We start from the raw sequence: 15,185 nt of genomic DNA, 5'->3' as shown, positions 1-15,185 counted from the left end.
TTCGTTTTGGGTTCGTTCAATTTCATTTTTAGGCAGCCAAGATTTTGCTTTGAATGTTCGTTTTCATTTTCGGGCATCCTTTTTCGTTTTGGTGCATTCAAGACTTAACTTGTAGCAGTCTCAAATTAAGTCTTTGCAACCTTTTGACGGTTGACGCATTCAAATTAGCGAACATCTGTGCGCTTGTAAAGTATAACCATGCTTTTCGTTTCTTATTCGTTTATGGGCAATCCTTTTCATCGTTTGGTCATTTAAGTTAGTAAAGAAAATTAATCGAAACATTTTCTATTTTTCTCCGAGGTTCATTTCCCTCCAAAACTTGATAACTGTAAAACTTACAATGTTACAAATTAACTAATACGGCCCTATAAGGGAAACAATATGTTATTACGAATTAATTAATTGAAGGGACTAAGATAATTTGTTTTTGACTGTTTATCTTTTCTACTTGTTTAAACATTGACAATTTCTTGACGTGCAAGACATCGGAACACCTATTTTTGCAATGGATGTACCATCGGGAACATTTCTCTTGAGTTATTTCTTAAATGATTTCTTGCGCATGTCTAATCGAACACTTACTGTATTCACAGGGCCCATGCAAAGTTAGTTTGCTATGCAAACCTTGAAAATACATCTTTGTGTCAAATTTAACCATATTTGCAAGTTTCATTTTTTATTTTTGAAGGATGTTTTTTGGTGCCTTCATGGCAGTAAGCCAGTGAGCAACCCTTTCCCACAAATGTTTTCAATTAGCAAATTTAGGATAAATAATTTGAAAGAAAACCCCTAAAACTGAACAGTGTCTTCCTGAAATGCCATGACAGTAACAGGGCGCTCATACGTAGTCCGGAAAAGCATGGACACTTTTAAATGTTTAACCCTAAAAGGGCTGTTTATTTTGACCATTCCGCCCCGGTCCCTTTAGGGTTAAAGAGGTGCACTTTTGCAATAAGATTAACTCAAAAATGTTGTCAAATGTGTAGTTTTCTTACATTTCACAGTAGTAAAGAGTTGCACAAAAAAAGAATTCCTGAGAAAAATTCATGATACCCTAAGGAATACGGACAAGTATGAAGTCTTAAAAGATGTTTGACAAAATGTGAAATATGTTTTCCCATTAATGAAACGAATGCCCGATCAACCCTTTACTGCTGGTTTAGACGAAATTGAATGAACAACGCGATACTTTTAATATGAATGCATCTTTGATAGGGACGAGTGAAGCTAAAAGGCGATAGATTGCTCGGATAGTGAAATTGAATGATTCTTTTTGATTGTCGAATGCCGATCTTCGTGATCTTTCAATTTCAATCTAAATCGAATGAGCCAGGCGTTAAATTGAATGAAAACTTGGTGAAATTGGCCGGGAAAACCTATATTATACTCTAAAGTTGCACTCATTAACGCTTTAATATGCAAATTAGGCACTCTTCCCAAAAGAATTTCAGGTGGGCACCCCTTCTAAATATCTTCTTTAGGGCTATAATAATCTATCTGCCAAGTTTGGTGCTTTGCACCAGTCGGTCACGATTCCAACCGTATGCAACCTGACTATATACCTTTATTGGTGTGCCGTCTGCATCAGTCACGTTATTCCAGGACTGACCGTCTTCGCTGTACGTCACTTGGTACTCCGTCACCCATTGGTCGCATGGGCTGTCTCCACGCCCCTGGGTGATCAGACCAGTGATGGTGACTGTGCCATCGAAGTGAACCTGTATCCACGGACTGATGTCATCAGTAGTTTCATCATTACACCATGCTGCAGCGTATCCTGTACAACAAAAAAAACCTAACATTTCTTACTGCATTCAACGATTTAGCCATATTGCAGGAATCTGGCTCAAATTTGGACTTCGAGGTATGTTGAATAATCTTTGCCAATAATCTTTGTCTGACCCAACGCTAGACTAAGTTTACTAGCGTATCGTCCACGGGCGTCGCTAGACCATTTTGAAAGGGGGGGGGGTGTCATCATGAAATTTGCCGACGGACCGTCACACAAAATAATTGATAATTTCCGCCCCAAAAGATCCCTTAATTAAATCCATTTCTAATTCCCCACATCATGTATTATAATGGTTTATTATGTTGATTGCTCTGAATGGAATAAATTTTCAGTTATGTTTAAAGAGTTCCTCTGACATCAATCCCACTAAGGGCAAAAAAAAAGTATCCGGTTTCTGGTATGCGCGCGCGTCGCCGTAGCCATGCGCGTCGGCAAAATGAAAAAGGTTTTTTTTTTCAATGAAAGATGATGTCTCAAAACCGCCAAACTCACTGGTTTGACAGGAATCCTGCTGCTGCACAATTTTAACGTGTTTTTAGATGGGGTTATGATCGAGAATAAACTTTATGTGGCCTCTCTGGTCTCCCATAAATATCGCCGCACCACTTTTTGGGCAAGCTCCATACCAGAAACCGGAGACTTTTTCTTGGCCCATTCAACAACCATTAAAATGAGCCGTGAAAATCTTCATTTGATATGTAGTATGCATAATAATGGTCAGTTTTGAAGAGTGCCCCCATTTGGAAGATGGATACCAGACCCCCCCCCCCTCCCCCCGCTTTTTGATTTTACGGAGGGCAAGTGTCCGAAGAAAAAAAACATGTCTACATTTCGGCGCTGATGTGCAGTTGCCCCCCCCCCCCCCCCAAATCAAAAGCTGGATACGCTGCTGGCGTGTACACGCCCACGTAAGCATACCTTGTGCAGGCCCGATCCCTGATCCCAGTCGGGGGGGGGGGGGTCTTTAAAGCTATAGTCCATCATTTGCAGCTATCCAAAAAGTGACAGACCTAATTATTGTTGAAAAAACATTCTTGGTTGAAAGATAGCAAGGGGACTAAACTCCCTGTGAAATTATTCTTTCTGGCAAGCTGTCATTTTGAAAAAATCAACGAAGGAATGCCCTTCCAACGGTGCGTTTTAAGAAGCACCGTTAGAAATTTCCGTAGTAGTTCGTTTTTATATTCAGCGAAGCGCGCGCAAGCGTTGACACGATGCGCACGCCGCGGGCACGATGTCTCGCCGGATGCTGAATTCAGGCCCATTCAAAACATGAATTCAGCAACTTTTGATTTGAAATCGAGATCCTAAAATGCTGTTTTTCTCGAAATATACAGCTGAGCTGAAACTTCATCACCCTTCTTTAGATTTTGAGCACTTTTGTGGCTTCAAACAAACATAATGCACAAATTACAAATGATGGAATATACCTTAAATCCTAAAGTGAATTTCTGTTATATGCGAGCGGAGAGCGCGAAGCCCTGAAGGCGTGGGGTCCGGGGCCCACCTAAAAGTTCTGGATTGTGTGCTCTGTGGTGCAATCTGAAACATTTCCTAGCCACTTTCTGCTGACTTTTTTTATGTGTGCGGGGGGTCCAGGGCCAGCCTAAAAGGTCTGGATTTTATGCTTTGTGGTGCAATCTGAAGCATTTCCTGGCCACTTTCCGCAGACTTTTTTTTAATGTACTGGCTCGTGTTTAGGGAGATGGGGGTGGGGGTCATCAAAGTTGATGTATTGCATCACAAACATTACATCAAACTGAAGCTCTACACTCTTTCGAGTTTTGCCTTCTTTAACTTTAGCTTGATCCATCATGGTTGTGAGTCGTCACTTAGCCGTAGCTGTCAACCGCCGTATATATGAAGCGAGCTCGCGCGGCAGCTCGTGCCGACATGACAGTCTTGACACAATGTACAATTTGTTTTTGCCAAGGAATTCAGAACCGGATGTTAGCTTCGCAGGGTTTTGAGCAACGGTGTCTATTATTTACACTCTCAATATTTTCTTCTTCTCTCTTTCTTTTACGTCTTTCTCTATTCTTCACTTTTTTGGCCGACAGCACCATGATTTCACCGACAAAAATGTCTAATGGGGGTTGTGACACCTCCACCCCCCTGCAGCGACGCCCATGGTATCGTCGGCTCTTCAGGACCGCTTTGGTGGTCGGTCGTATTGCTGGTTACGCGTACGATAGCTGCACGCATCACAATGCGCAGCAGGGACCCTTGACCCATATAACTTCCTGATGACATTTTGCCGATATCGTTCGACTATTGACGTCCGCACGTTTTTTTAGTGCACAGTCGTAATGGATTTGGTTACTACGAATCAACCACAAATCGAGCAGTGAATTGTGCAACTGAAGGGACATTGCGAATGCGCTCAATTGGGCTACAAAACGTATTTTAATGAAATTATATTAAATGGAAAGAGCATTTAATAGTAAGACATAAACGTCTACACAACCATCATTTAAAACTGGTTATTTTTGTGTGATTCTTGCGTGAACCATGCGACAACTAATTTTGGGTGTCAAAATAGTGAGTCTCAAAAATAGAGCTGTTGAGTGCTAGTTGTGAATCTGGCATGACACAGTGTATTGTATAATGCGGACGTGCGAGAAACAACATTTGTGTTGGTACTTTGTGTATTGTGACACACACGACTTGAACTGTACATTGAATGGAAACGGCGGGAAATGCGTATATGTATGCCACAGCAGTCCACCGCGTGCGATGTAAACAACTGTTCATCCGTCTTTTCTCAAGAACGGTAAGACATTAGGTTAGTTTCCTTTCAACCATACATTTGAAATAGTAAAAAGAAACATCCCTAACAACATAATAATTTCGTGAATTTCAGGCCGTATAATATCCCTTAAACCCTAAAAGGGCCAGGTTATTTGGACCATCTCTCAGCCCCCTAAGATGTCGGCCATCGAGTGACGAAAATTTTTGAAACTCAGTACATGCACTTACCATGAACATACCCAAGAAATTTCATGACTATAGGTCAAAGGATTTTGGAATTATGGCTAATTAATTATTCATATGCACGAATGCTCTGTGTACACTACGTTTATGGGGAAATTCAGTTTGCTTCGGAATTTTTTTAAAATGTTTTTGGTATCAAAAGATGGGCAAGGCTCGTAGCTAAAAAGTCAGACGAACAGCTCGGGTCGCGACATTCTTTTTTCAAGGCTATCGCGGAAAAAGTTGAGGGGGGGGGCGGATTCCGCCCGGCCCTTTTAGGGTTAAACAACTGTCTTTCCTTTGAAATGGCTGTACGAAGTATAACGTGGTTAGTCTGAAATACAAATGCTTACCTTGAGTATTAAGCCTGGCCCTGGATGGGGCGTGGCTAGCGAGGTTTCGCCAAAAAGACGAAGCTGTGATGCGTTCATCCCGGATGCGACCATCTTCCATCCCGAGAGGTCCCTCCACAGAGCAAGAAACGTCATCTGAGGAAAAATGTGCGATTGTTTCGAGAACAGGTTTTGTACCGAATCCCATTTTAATAAAAAAGAAAAAGAAAATAGTAATGGGTCTTTTTCCGCAACCCAGAGTGCTTCCAATGTCAATTAAAATTATGAAAGGGAGCCCTCTATCTTGCCCGCCGTTACAGGGACGCATTTGAGTCCCCCCATTTGCATGTCGCTGCCGCGTTATTATCGATCGGTACTACTGATGGCGGGTGCATTCATGATCACAAAACAAGTTGAATGAAGTAGCACACGATTAACTTCAAAATTATGTATTTTTGTCTATACTATTTTCTTTAGTTTGATCTCTCATATCATATTGGTGGTGTGATTGTTTTACTTCAAGAAGCTATGTCAACAGATAAAGAAAAACATCCCGGACGTGTCAAAAATACTAAATACACGAAATTTGGATAGTCAAGACAAAAGTCAGAGAAAACGGTAACGTAGGACCACACACTACAGCGATATCGACATTGTGCATGAGCTGCCACGCTGGTCATTAGTCTGCTAATTGCGCTAATTAAAAAGCGTTTACATGTTCCAGATACATGACCATCACTCCCTCAGTCTGGCTGCCAGACGCACAATTACAAAATTACAACAACGTCTGCATATGGTGCCCGACTACATTTATTTAGTACAAAACGTAAGGGAGCCCAGAGAGGCCACATAAAGCTTTTACTTGATTGTAACCTCATGCCTGCCTCGTCTCCTTCCTAAATGCCAATTGCGTTTGCATGAGTCGAGATGATAATTGTCCCAAATTTGCATATTACAACTTGCGACACAAAGGTCAGGTCATCCACACCAGATGCGAGATGTGAGAGGGCAGATGGGGAACACCTTAGTAGCGCGAATTTCACTTTAATAGTGCGCCTAGGCTCGTTTGAACGAGAGACAAATTATTCATTTATAAGATAAATAAGTCGTTTAAACCAGATAAAAAAGTCGTTTAACCGAGAAAAATAAGCAGTTGATTAAGATAATAAAACGAGATTCTTTGAGTGGGGGAATGAACCTCGGAGAAAAATAGGAAAAAATATCGATTAAAAGATCTTACTAATTTAAATGACCAAACGATGAAAGCGATTGCCCATAAGCGAATAGGAAACGAAAAGCATGGTTATACGTTATAAGCGCACAGATGTTCGCTAATTTGAATGCGTCAACCGTCAAAATATTGCAAAGACTTAATTTCAGACTGCTACGAGTTAAGTCTTGAATGCACCAAAACGAAATAGGCTGCCCGAAAACGAAAACGAACATTCACAGCAAAATCTTGGCTGCCTAAAAATGAAATTGAATGAAACCCAAATGAAAAAGAAACCCTAATTGGACCACATGTGCAAAACTCACGCGAAATTGAATGGCTGATATTGAAACTGATTAGAAAAATTCGGAAATTCGCCGGGAAAACCTATAGTTCCCTTTCAACCAGACCTTTGAAATAGGATAAGTATTAATCAATCCAAAACATGACATTTTCGGGGATTTCAGGCCGCAATTTCCATTAAAAACGCTAAAATCCACGAATACACGAGAAAGTTGCATGCCTTATTTCAATAATTATGACTCGCCAGGGGGACTTTAATAGTTCTGATTGATTGATTGATTGATTGATTTGGTTGATTGCCATTTATATACAGTGGCATACAATAGAAGGTGTCGTGGTTTTTGTGCTCAAAATATTAAAATACATTCAACTTTACATTACAAACATTAAACTATACCACATAATTTAAGTTAATTCCCCCTTGAAATATCTCCCTATAAAAGTATTGGTCATTAACAAGACAAACGAATTATTACACTGTAATGTAACAAGTGCTTTGACTAGCCCGCCGCTGTATTTACTCGCATTTGGCTAGCGGGCTACCACTAAGCTCGAACCATTAATATGCCTACTTGGCAATCTCCCCTCCCTCCCCCCCCCCCCCCCCGGAGATTCGTCTGTCGACGCAGCTGTGCCCTCCAAATCCTGACTAGAAATCGCCGCCATTGGTGCGTATCCGGTGGGTTACCCCAAGGGTTACCAAAACTCTGTGATGAAAAAAAAAGTTCATGGAGTAATCCGCTTTCAGGTTTTTTTTTATGTTGGCTCTGCTTTTCAGTGAACTACACAATTGAAATGTCATGGATAATTTGACTAAATTTATTTATTTTTATCGATGCCTAATTGACATTTGGGCAAGAAGACGAGGTAGAAGGCTAGCAATTAATGGTTGTGCCTCTTTTGTGTATTCTCCCGGAGTAACTGCATCATAAATGAACGAGTCTTACTTTATGATCAAATTGATGAGAGGATAAAATATTACAAAAAGGCCTTGGCAATGTTACGGTCTAAGAAACTATAGGTTTTCCCGGCTATTTAAAAACATTTTCATTCAATTTCATCAACTCTAACATTCAATTTCGTCCGAGAAAAATTTCACATGCTTAAAGAAAACCACTTAAATTAGTCATTTACCATTCAATTTCAAAGTTTGGTCACCCTCTTTAGTCACTGGGTCGAGAATATTCGACATTACAGGTCAATTCATCTAAGCTGTTTCCGAATGGTAGCATTCAGAGATCGAATTCGTCTTATATAAATCAATTAGACGAATTTGATTCTGAATAACAAGCTAAGGTTTTGCGTAGACGAGACGAGATCGAATACTCCGGGACGAAAACGTGTAATCATTGTTTTAATTTGCTTGTATGAACTGAATTAGAAATTGTCTGACAAAAGACAAAATTAAACATTGGAAGTGCACTAAATGGATGTTGATGGACGAGTTTGAATATAGGTTTTCCCAGCGAATTTCCGAATTTTTCTAATCAGTTTCATTATCAGCCATTCAATTTCGCGCGAGTTTTGCACACCTGGTCCAATTGGGGTTTCTTTTTTATTTGGGGTTCATTCAATTTCATTTTTAGACAGCCAAAATTTTGCTGTGAATGTTCGTTTTCGTTTTAGGGCAGCCTATTTCGCTTTGGTGCATTCAAGACTTAACTTGTAGCAGTCTTAAATTAAGTCTTTGCAACCTTTTGACGGTTGACGCATTCAAATTAGCGAACATCTGTGCGCTTATAACGTATAACCATGCCAGTTTTCGTTTCTTATTCGTTTATGGGCAATCGCTTTCATCGTTTGGTCATTTAAATTAAAAGAATTTTTAATCGACATTTTTTCCTATTTTTCTCCGAGGTTCATTCCCCCCTCCTAAAAAAAAAACCAATCTTGACGACTGTAAATTTTACAAAGTTACTTGAGGGAAACAAGATGCAACGAAATAATTAATTGAAAGGGACTAAGATAATTTCTTTTTCCTTGTTGATCTTTTCTACTTGTTGAAACGTTTGATCAAGGGGTTTTGTTACGTTGATGATTTCTTGACGTGCAAGACATCGGAACACGTAATATGTTTGGAAATGGTTGTACCATCGGGAAATCTTCTCTTGCGTTATTTCTTGAATGTTTTCTTGCGTATGTCTGACCGAACACTTACCATATTCATAGGGCCCATGCAAAGTTTTCAATGCAATACATCTTTGTGTCACATTTAACCTTATTTGCAAGTTTTATTTTCCATTTTGAGGGGCGTTTTTGGTGCCTTCTCCGTTTTTATGCTAATGCAAAGTTTCATATTCATTAGAAAACCTGTGATGGTATTCCGAGCATGATTAATGTTACACGGCTATTTCAGCAAAAAAATTGCTAGAATTTTGGATATTTTGCTGTCATAAATTTCTTTTATTTGGTGATTATATGTTGTGTCAGTACATGGCAGTAAGCCAATGACCAACCCTTTCCCACAAATGTTTTCAATTAGCAAATTTAGGATGAATAATTTGAAAGAAAAAAACCTAAACTGAACAGTGTCTTCCTGAAATGACATCACAGTAACAGCGTTAGTCCGGAAAAACATGGAAACTTTTAAATGCTTAAAGAAGTGCACCTTTGCAATAAGATTAACCAAAAAAGTGTTGTCAAATGTGTAGTTTTCTTACATTTCACAGAGTTGCGCAAAAAGAATTCCTGAGAAAAAATTCATTGCACATACCCTTTAAGAAAGAAAGTCAATCTACGGTTTGAAGTCATCAAATATATGATTTGCGCTAAGGAATACGGACACGTATGAAGTCTTAAAAGATGTTTGACAAAATGTGAAACATGTTTGCCCGTTAGGAAGCCTAACACACTGCTTAGTTTAGGGTTTTTTCTTTCAAATTATTCATCCAAAATCTGCTAATTGAAAACATTTGTGGTCGATGGCTTACTGCCAATTTGACCACATGTGCAAAATTCACGCAATATTTAATGGCTGATTATGAAACTGATTTGAACAAATCGGAATTTCTCCGAGAAAACCTTTATTGAAAAGGAGGGCCTATTCTTGGCTGACTTCTTCATACTTTAAAAGGCATTGATCCAATGATTGTCTTCATACTCATTAACGAACGACTGAATTACCCCCTCTATCAGTGCCTCCCTGTCTCATATCGTTTGAACATTTTTTACTTCTTCCAAATATCATTGCTCCCTGTTACTTTCGGATCAGGAAGATGTACATGGATGTACACACTATGAGGTCTCAGTCAGTCTCTTGTAATTCTGATTCTACTGGCCTTGCATTTAAGTGCACAATCATCATTAAAAATGCCACCGATTTAGAATCGTACGAGCTTTTCTTTCTTTTTCCCGGACCGTCATTCTCAGCGACTTTTCTTCAATCTGTTTTCAGCAGGAACTTGAGACGTGGAACGAAAATCAACCCTGATACAGAGGGCACGTCATTTTGACGTCATCAGGAATCACATTACCAAATTATCATATTTAACAAAATAAACAATGAACAAAATACACAATCATATTAAAGGTTTTCCCGGCCAATTTCACCAAGTTTTCATTCAATTTAACGCCTGGCTCATTCGATTTAGATTGAAATTGAAAGAACACGCAGATCGACATTTGACAATCAAAAAGAATCATTCAATTTCACTATCCGAGCATTCTATCGCCTTTTAGCTTCACTCGTCCCTATCAAAGATGCATTCATATTAAAAGTATCGCGTTTTTCATTCAATTCCGTCTAAACCATTAGTAAGGGATCGATAGGGCATTCGTTTTCATTAATGGGCAAACATATGTTACATTTTGTCAAACATCTTTTAAGACGTCATACGTGTCCGTATGAAGTCTTAAAAGTCTAAATCATATTTGATGACTTCAAACCGAAGATTGACTTTCTTTCTTAATTAAAAGGTATGTGCAATGAATATTTCTCAGGAATTCTTTGACGCAACTCTGTGAAATGTAAGAAAACTACACATTTGGCAACACTTTTTGGGTTAATCTTATTTCAAATGTGCACTTCTTTAAGCATTTAAAAGTTTCCATGCTTTCCCGGCATAACGCTGTCACTACTGTGATGTCATTTCAGGAAGACACTGTTCAGTTTAGGTTTTTTCTTTCAAATTATTCATCCCAAATTTGCTAATTGAAAACTTTTGTGGGAAAGTGTTCTGTCATTGGCTTACTGCCATGTACTGACACATCATATAATCACCAAAAAAAAAAAAAAGTTATGACAGTAAAATATCCAAAATTCTACCAACTTTGTTTTTGCTGAAATAACCGTGTCACATTAATCTTGCTTGGAATGCCATCACATGTTTTCTAATGAATATGAAACTTTGTATTAGCATAAAAACAAGAAGGGCACCAAAACACCCCTCAAAAAGGGAAAATAAAACTTGCAAATATGGTTAAGTGTGACGCAAAGATGTATTTTTAAGGTTTGCAGTAAAAATTTTGCATGGGCCCTGTGAATACAGTAAGTGTTCGGTCAGACATACGCAAGAAAACATTTAAGAAATAACGCAAGAGAAGTGTTCCCAACGGTACAACATTCCCAAACATACGTGTCCCGATGTCTTGCACGTCAAGAAATCGTCAACGTAAAAAAGCCCCTTGATCAAACGTTTAAACAAGTATATAGAAAAGATCAACACTGAAAAAGAAATTATCTTAATCCCTTTTAATTTATTATTTCGTTGCATCTTGTTTCCTTCATATTAGTTGATTTGTAACATTGTAAATTTTACAGTCGCCAAGATTTTTGGGGGGAAATGAACCTCGGAGAAAAATAGGAAAAAATATCGTTTAAAAAATCTTACTAATTTAAATGACAAAACGATGAAAGTGATTGCCCATAAACGAAAGAAACGAAAAGCATTATATGTTATAAGCGCACAGATGTTCGCTAATTTGAATGCGTCAACCGTCAAAAGGTTGCAAAGACTTAAATTTAGACTGCTACAAGTTAAGTCTTGAATGCACCAAAACGAAATGGGCTGCCCGAAAACGAAATCGAACATTCACAGCAAAATCTTGGCTGCCTAAAAATGAAATTGAATGAACCCCAAGTGAAAAAGAAACCCCAATTGGACCACATGTGCAAAACTCACGCGAAATTGAATGGCTGATAATGAAACTGATTAGAAAAATTCGGGAAAACCTATAATATATGTTTCATTCGATTTAACACCTATGGTTAATTCATTTTAGATTAAAATGAAAAGATCACGCATAACGTCATTCGACAATCAAAAAGAATAAAATAATCTGAAAGTATCGTCTTGTTCTTTGAATTTCGTCTGAACCAACAGTAAGGGTTGATCGGACATTTATTTTCATTAATGAGCAAACATAATATTTAACATTTTGTCAAGCATATCTTAACTTCCTGCATATCTGTATTCCTATAAAATTCTTAGTTATCTCAGCGTAAATCATATTATAGTTTTTTTTACTAAAATGATACTTCTCGAATCTGAGTGAAAGACATTATCAGTGCAAAGATATGCATCTTTCAGACATTTCATAAACTGATTACTTTAATATAGGTTTTACCGGCGAATTTCCGAATTTTTCTAATCAGTTTCATTATCAGCCATTCAATTTCGCGTGAGTTTTGCACATGTGGTCCAATTGCGGTTTCTTTTTCGTTTGGGGTTCATTCAATTTCATTTTTAGGCAGCCAAGATTTTGCTGTGAATGTTCGTTTTCGTTTTCGAGCAGCCTATTTCGTTTTGGTGCATTCAAGACTTAACTTGTAGCAATCTTAAATAAAGTCTTTGCAACCCGTTTTTGACGATTGACGCATTCAAATTAGCGAACATCTGTGCGCTTATAACGTATAACCATGCTTTTCGTTTCTTATTCGTTTATGGGCAATCGCTTTCATCGTTTGGTCATTAAATCAGTAAGATTTTTAATCAATTTGTTTTCCTATTTTTCTCCGAGGTTCATTTCTACCCCCCCCCCCACAAAAAAATCTTGATGACTGTAAAATTTACAATGTTACAAATCAACTGATATGAGGGAAAGAAGATGCAACGAAATAATGAATTGAAAGGGACTAAGATAATTTCTTTTTTCACTGTTGATCTTTTCTACTTGTTAAAACGTTTGATCAAGGGGCTTTTTTACGTTGACGATTTCTTGACGCGTAAGACATCGGGACACGTGACGCATGTTTGGCAATGGTTGTACCGTCGGGAACACTTCTCTTGCGTTATTTCTTAAATGTTTTCTTGCGTATGTCTGACCGAACACTTACCATATTCACAGGGCCCATGCAAAGATTTCAATGCAAACCTTGAAAATACATCTTTGTGTCACATTTAACCTTATTTGCAAGTTTTATTTTTCATTTTGATGGGTGTTTTTGGTGCCTTCTCCGTTTTTATGCTAATGCAAAGTTTCATATTCATTAGAAAACACGGCTATTTCAGCAAAAAAAGTTGCTAGAATATTTTGCTGTCATAAAATTCTTTAATTTGGTGATTATATGATGTGTCAGTACATGGCAGTAAGCCAATGACCAACCCTTTCCCACAAATGTTTTCAATTAGCAAATTTGGATGAATAATTTGAAAGAAAAACCCTAAACTGAGTGTCTTCCTGAAATGACATCACAGTAACAGCATTAGTCCGGAAAAACATGGAAACTTTTAAATGTTTAAAGAAGTGGACATTTGCAATAAGATTAACCCAAAAAGTGTTGTCAAATGTGTAGTTTTCTTACATTTCACAGAGTTGCACAAAAAGATTTCATGTGAAAAATTCCTTGCACATACCCTTTCATTAAGAAGGAAAGTCAATCTACGGTTTGAAGTCATCAAATATGATTTACGCTAAGGAATACGGACACGTATGAAGTCTTAAAAGATGTTTGACAAAATGAAAAACATGTTTGCCCATTAATGAAAACGATTGCCCAATCAACCCCTTACTAATGGTTTAGACGACATTGAATGAACAACACGATAATTTTAATATGAATGCGTCTTTGATAGGGACGAGTGAAGCTACAAGGCGATAGAATGCTCGGATAGTGAAATTGAAGGATTCTTTTTGATTGTCGAATGCCGATCTGCACGATCTTTCAATTTCAATCTAAATCGAATTAGCCAGGCGTTAAATTGAACGAAAACTTGGTGAAATTGGCTGGGAAAACCTATATTTGGTCAAGTGCAACTTGGAATAAATTATTACGTTAGTACTAACGGGGTGATAATTGGGATGCAAATCAAAATGTTGGAATATGATTGTGCCCACTTCAGAGGTGATGCATTGGGTCATTTGAGGGATATTTTGTATAATAGGAAGTGGGTATCTAGCATGAAAAAAACCCACCCCATCCAAAAAAAAATAAATTCGCACTGCACGCACAGTGGACAGTGAGTATTATTGCGAAATGAATGTTTTTCCCCCCAATTTAATAGCTTTGACATAGTTTATATTGAACACACCACTGAAGTCAGTAAGACTTTCATAGATGAGCACATAACTGACAAATTAATATAATTATTATGAACATTATTAATGCACTAATATCACTAAATACCACAGACAGTCGGGGCATACATGTAGATATACATGTAAATGATTGTATAAAACATAGGCCTAGGGGTCGTTCCACACAAAAGGTAACTAAAGTGCGACATTTAAGAGAACCATAGACAGAAGTCGATACATGAAGTACTCTGTCATGCTTTTTCATCTTTCTACATCCCATGTCCTGGTAAGAACATTGTCCACCAAGTTTGATAAATTTCTCAGGATTCCACTGGTCAATCTTACATTCAACCTCTACCGGTTGGTATTTTTAAACTACAGGGATGTACATCTTCAAGACTTCATACATTTTTATAACAGGAACAGAAATTCATCACAAATGTGTGTCCTTGTTATGAACATGTATCAAGTCGCATCTCAATTTCATCAATAAAATAGGTTGCTTTAGTGTTGAATAAACCAATTCTACATTGAATAAGGGAACAAGAGATGGATTAATCATAAGAAAGAAAGTACATGTAGTATGATTCAAGAATGTCCATCCATGTCCGTCTTTTCATCTTAAAGATGGCATAGTAATTCCATACATATTAATTGAATCAGCTTACTTATTTATCAGTGCAATCACGAATAATACAGGAATGTTTATAAAAAAAATTCATAAAAAAGCAAAAGACCTGCTTTGAAATCCACCTCCATAACATTCGGAGTCTTGTAAAGTCATTCACCTTATTACGCATGTGTATAACACACCAAGCAATGCTCCTGTTGCCTCTTTCAGGGGTTAAACTTTCAAGGCAGCACCTCAAGCTAAGCATCTTTCTGAGTTCTTTCCATATGCTGTTGTGCCTGAATGTTTCCAATTTGAAATAATAAGTCTTTATTCATCGTTACTACAACATGACTAGTCAGGGTATGAACAGCAGAATACTCAAATAGCCAGAAAAAGGGCCATTTTGGGGTTAATTTGGAATTTCAAGGGGTTATTTAAGAGATACAGCATTAGTTTTGGTGTCAACAGTCTTGTATTGATGGTGTTAACCATTTCCCAGATGGGCGT

General features: G+C 37.9%; 1 protein-coding gene across 1 annotated transcript in view; it reads right to left on the bottom strand.

The window, feature by feature from the left end:
• Window positions 1-354: 354 nt before the first annotated feature.
• Window positions 355-15,185, bottom strand: part of LOC119731394 (EGF-like repeat and discoidin I-like domain-containing protein 3) — a 52,298-nt gene continuing 37,467 nt past the window's right edge. The window contains exons 4-6 of the mRNA XM_038204565.1: window positions 5,119-5,253; window positions 1,610-1,777; window positions 355-365 (exon numbers count right to left, since the gene is read on the bottom strand). Of these exons, the coding sequence (XP_038060493.1) occupies window positions 355-365; window positions 1,610-1,777; window positions 5,119-5,253 (314 nt within the window). The remainder of the gene's footprint in view (window positions 366-1,609; window positions 1,778-5,118; window positions 5,254-15,185) is intronic.

The sequence above is a fragment of the Patiria miniata genome, unplaced genomic scaffold, assembly GCF_015706575.1.
Source record: "Patiria miniata isolate m_02_andy unplaced genomic scaffold, ASM1570657v1 HiC_scaffold_23, whole genome shotgun sequence".
In the NCBI taxonomy this organism is placed as follows: Eukaryota; Metazoa; Echinodermata; class Asteroidea; order Valvatida; family Asterinidae; genus Patiria; species Patiria miniata.
The sequence above is the reverse complement of the archived record's forward strand: the minus strand, read 5'-3'. Positions and strand labels throughout refer to the sequence as shown.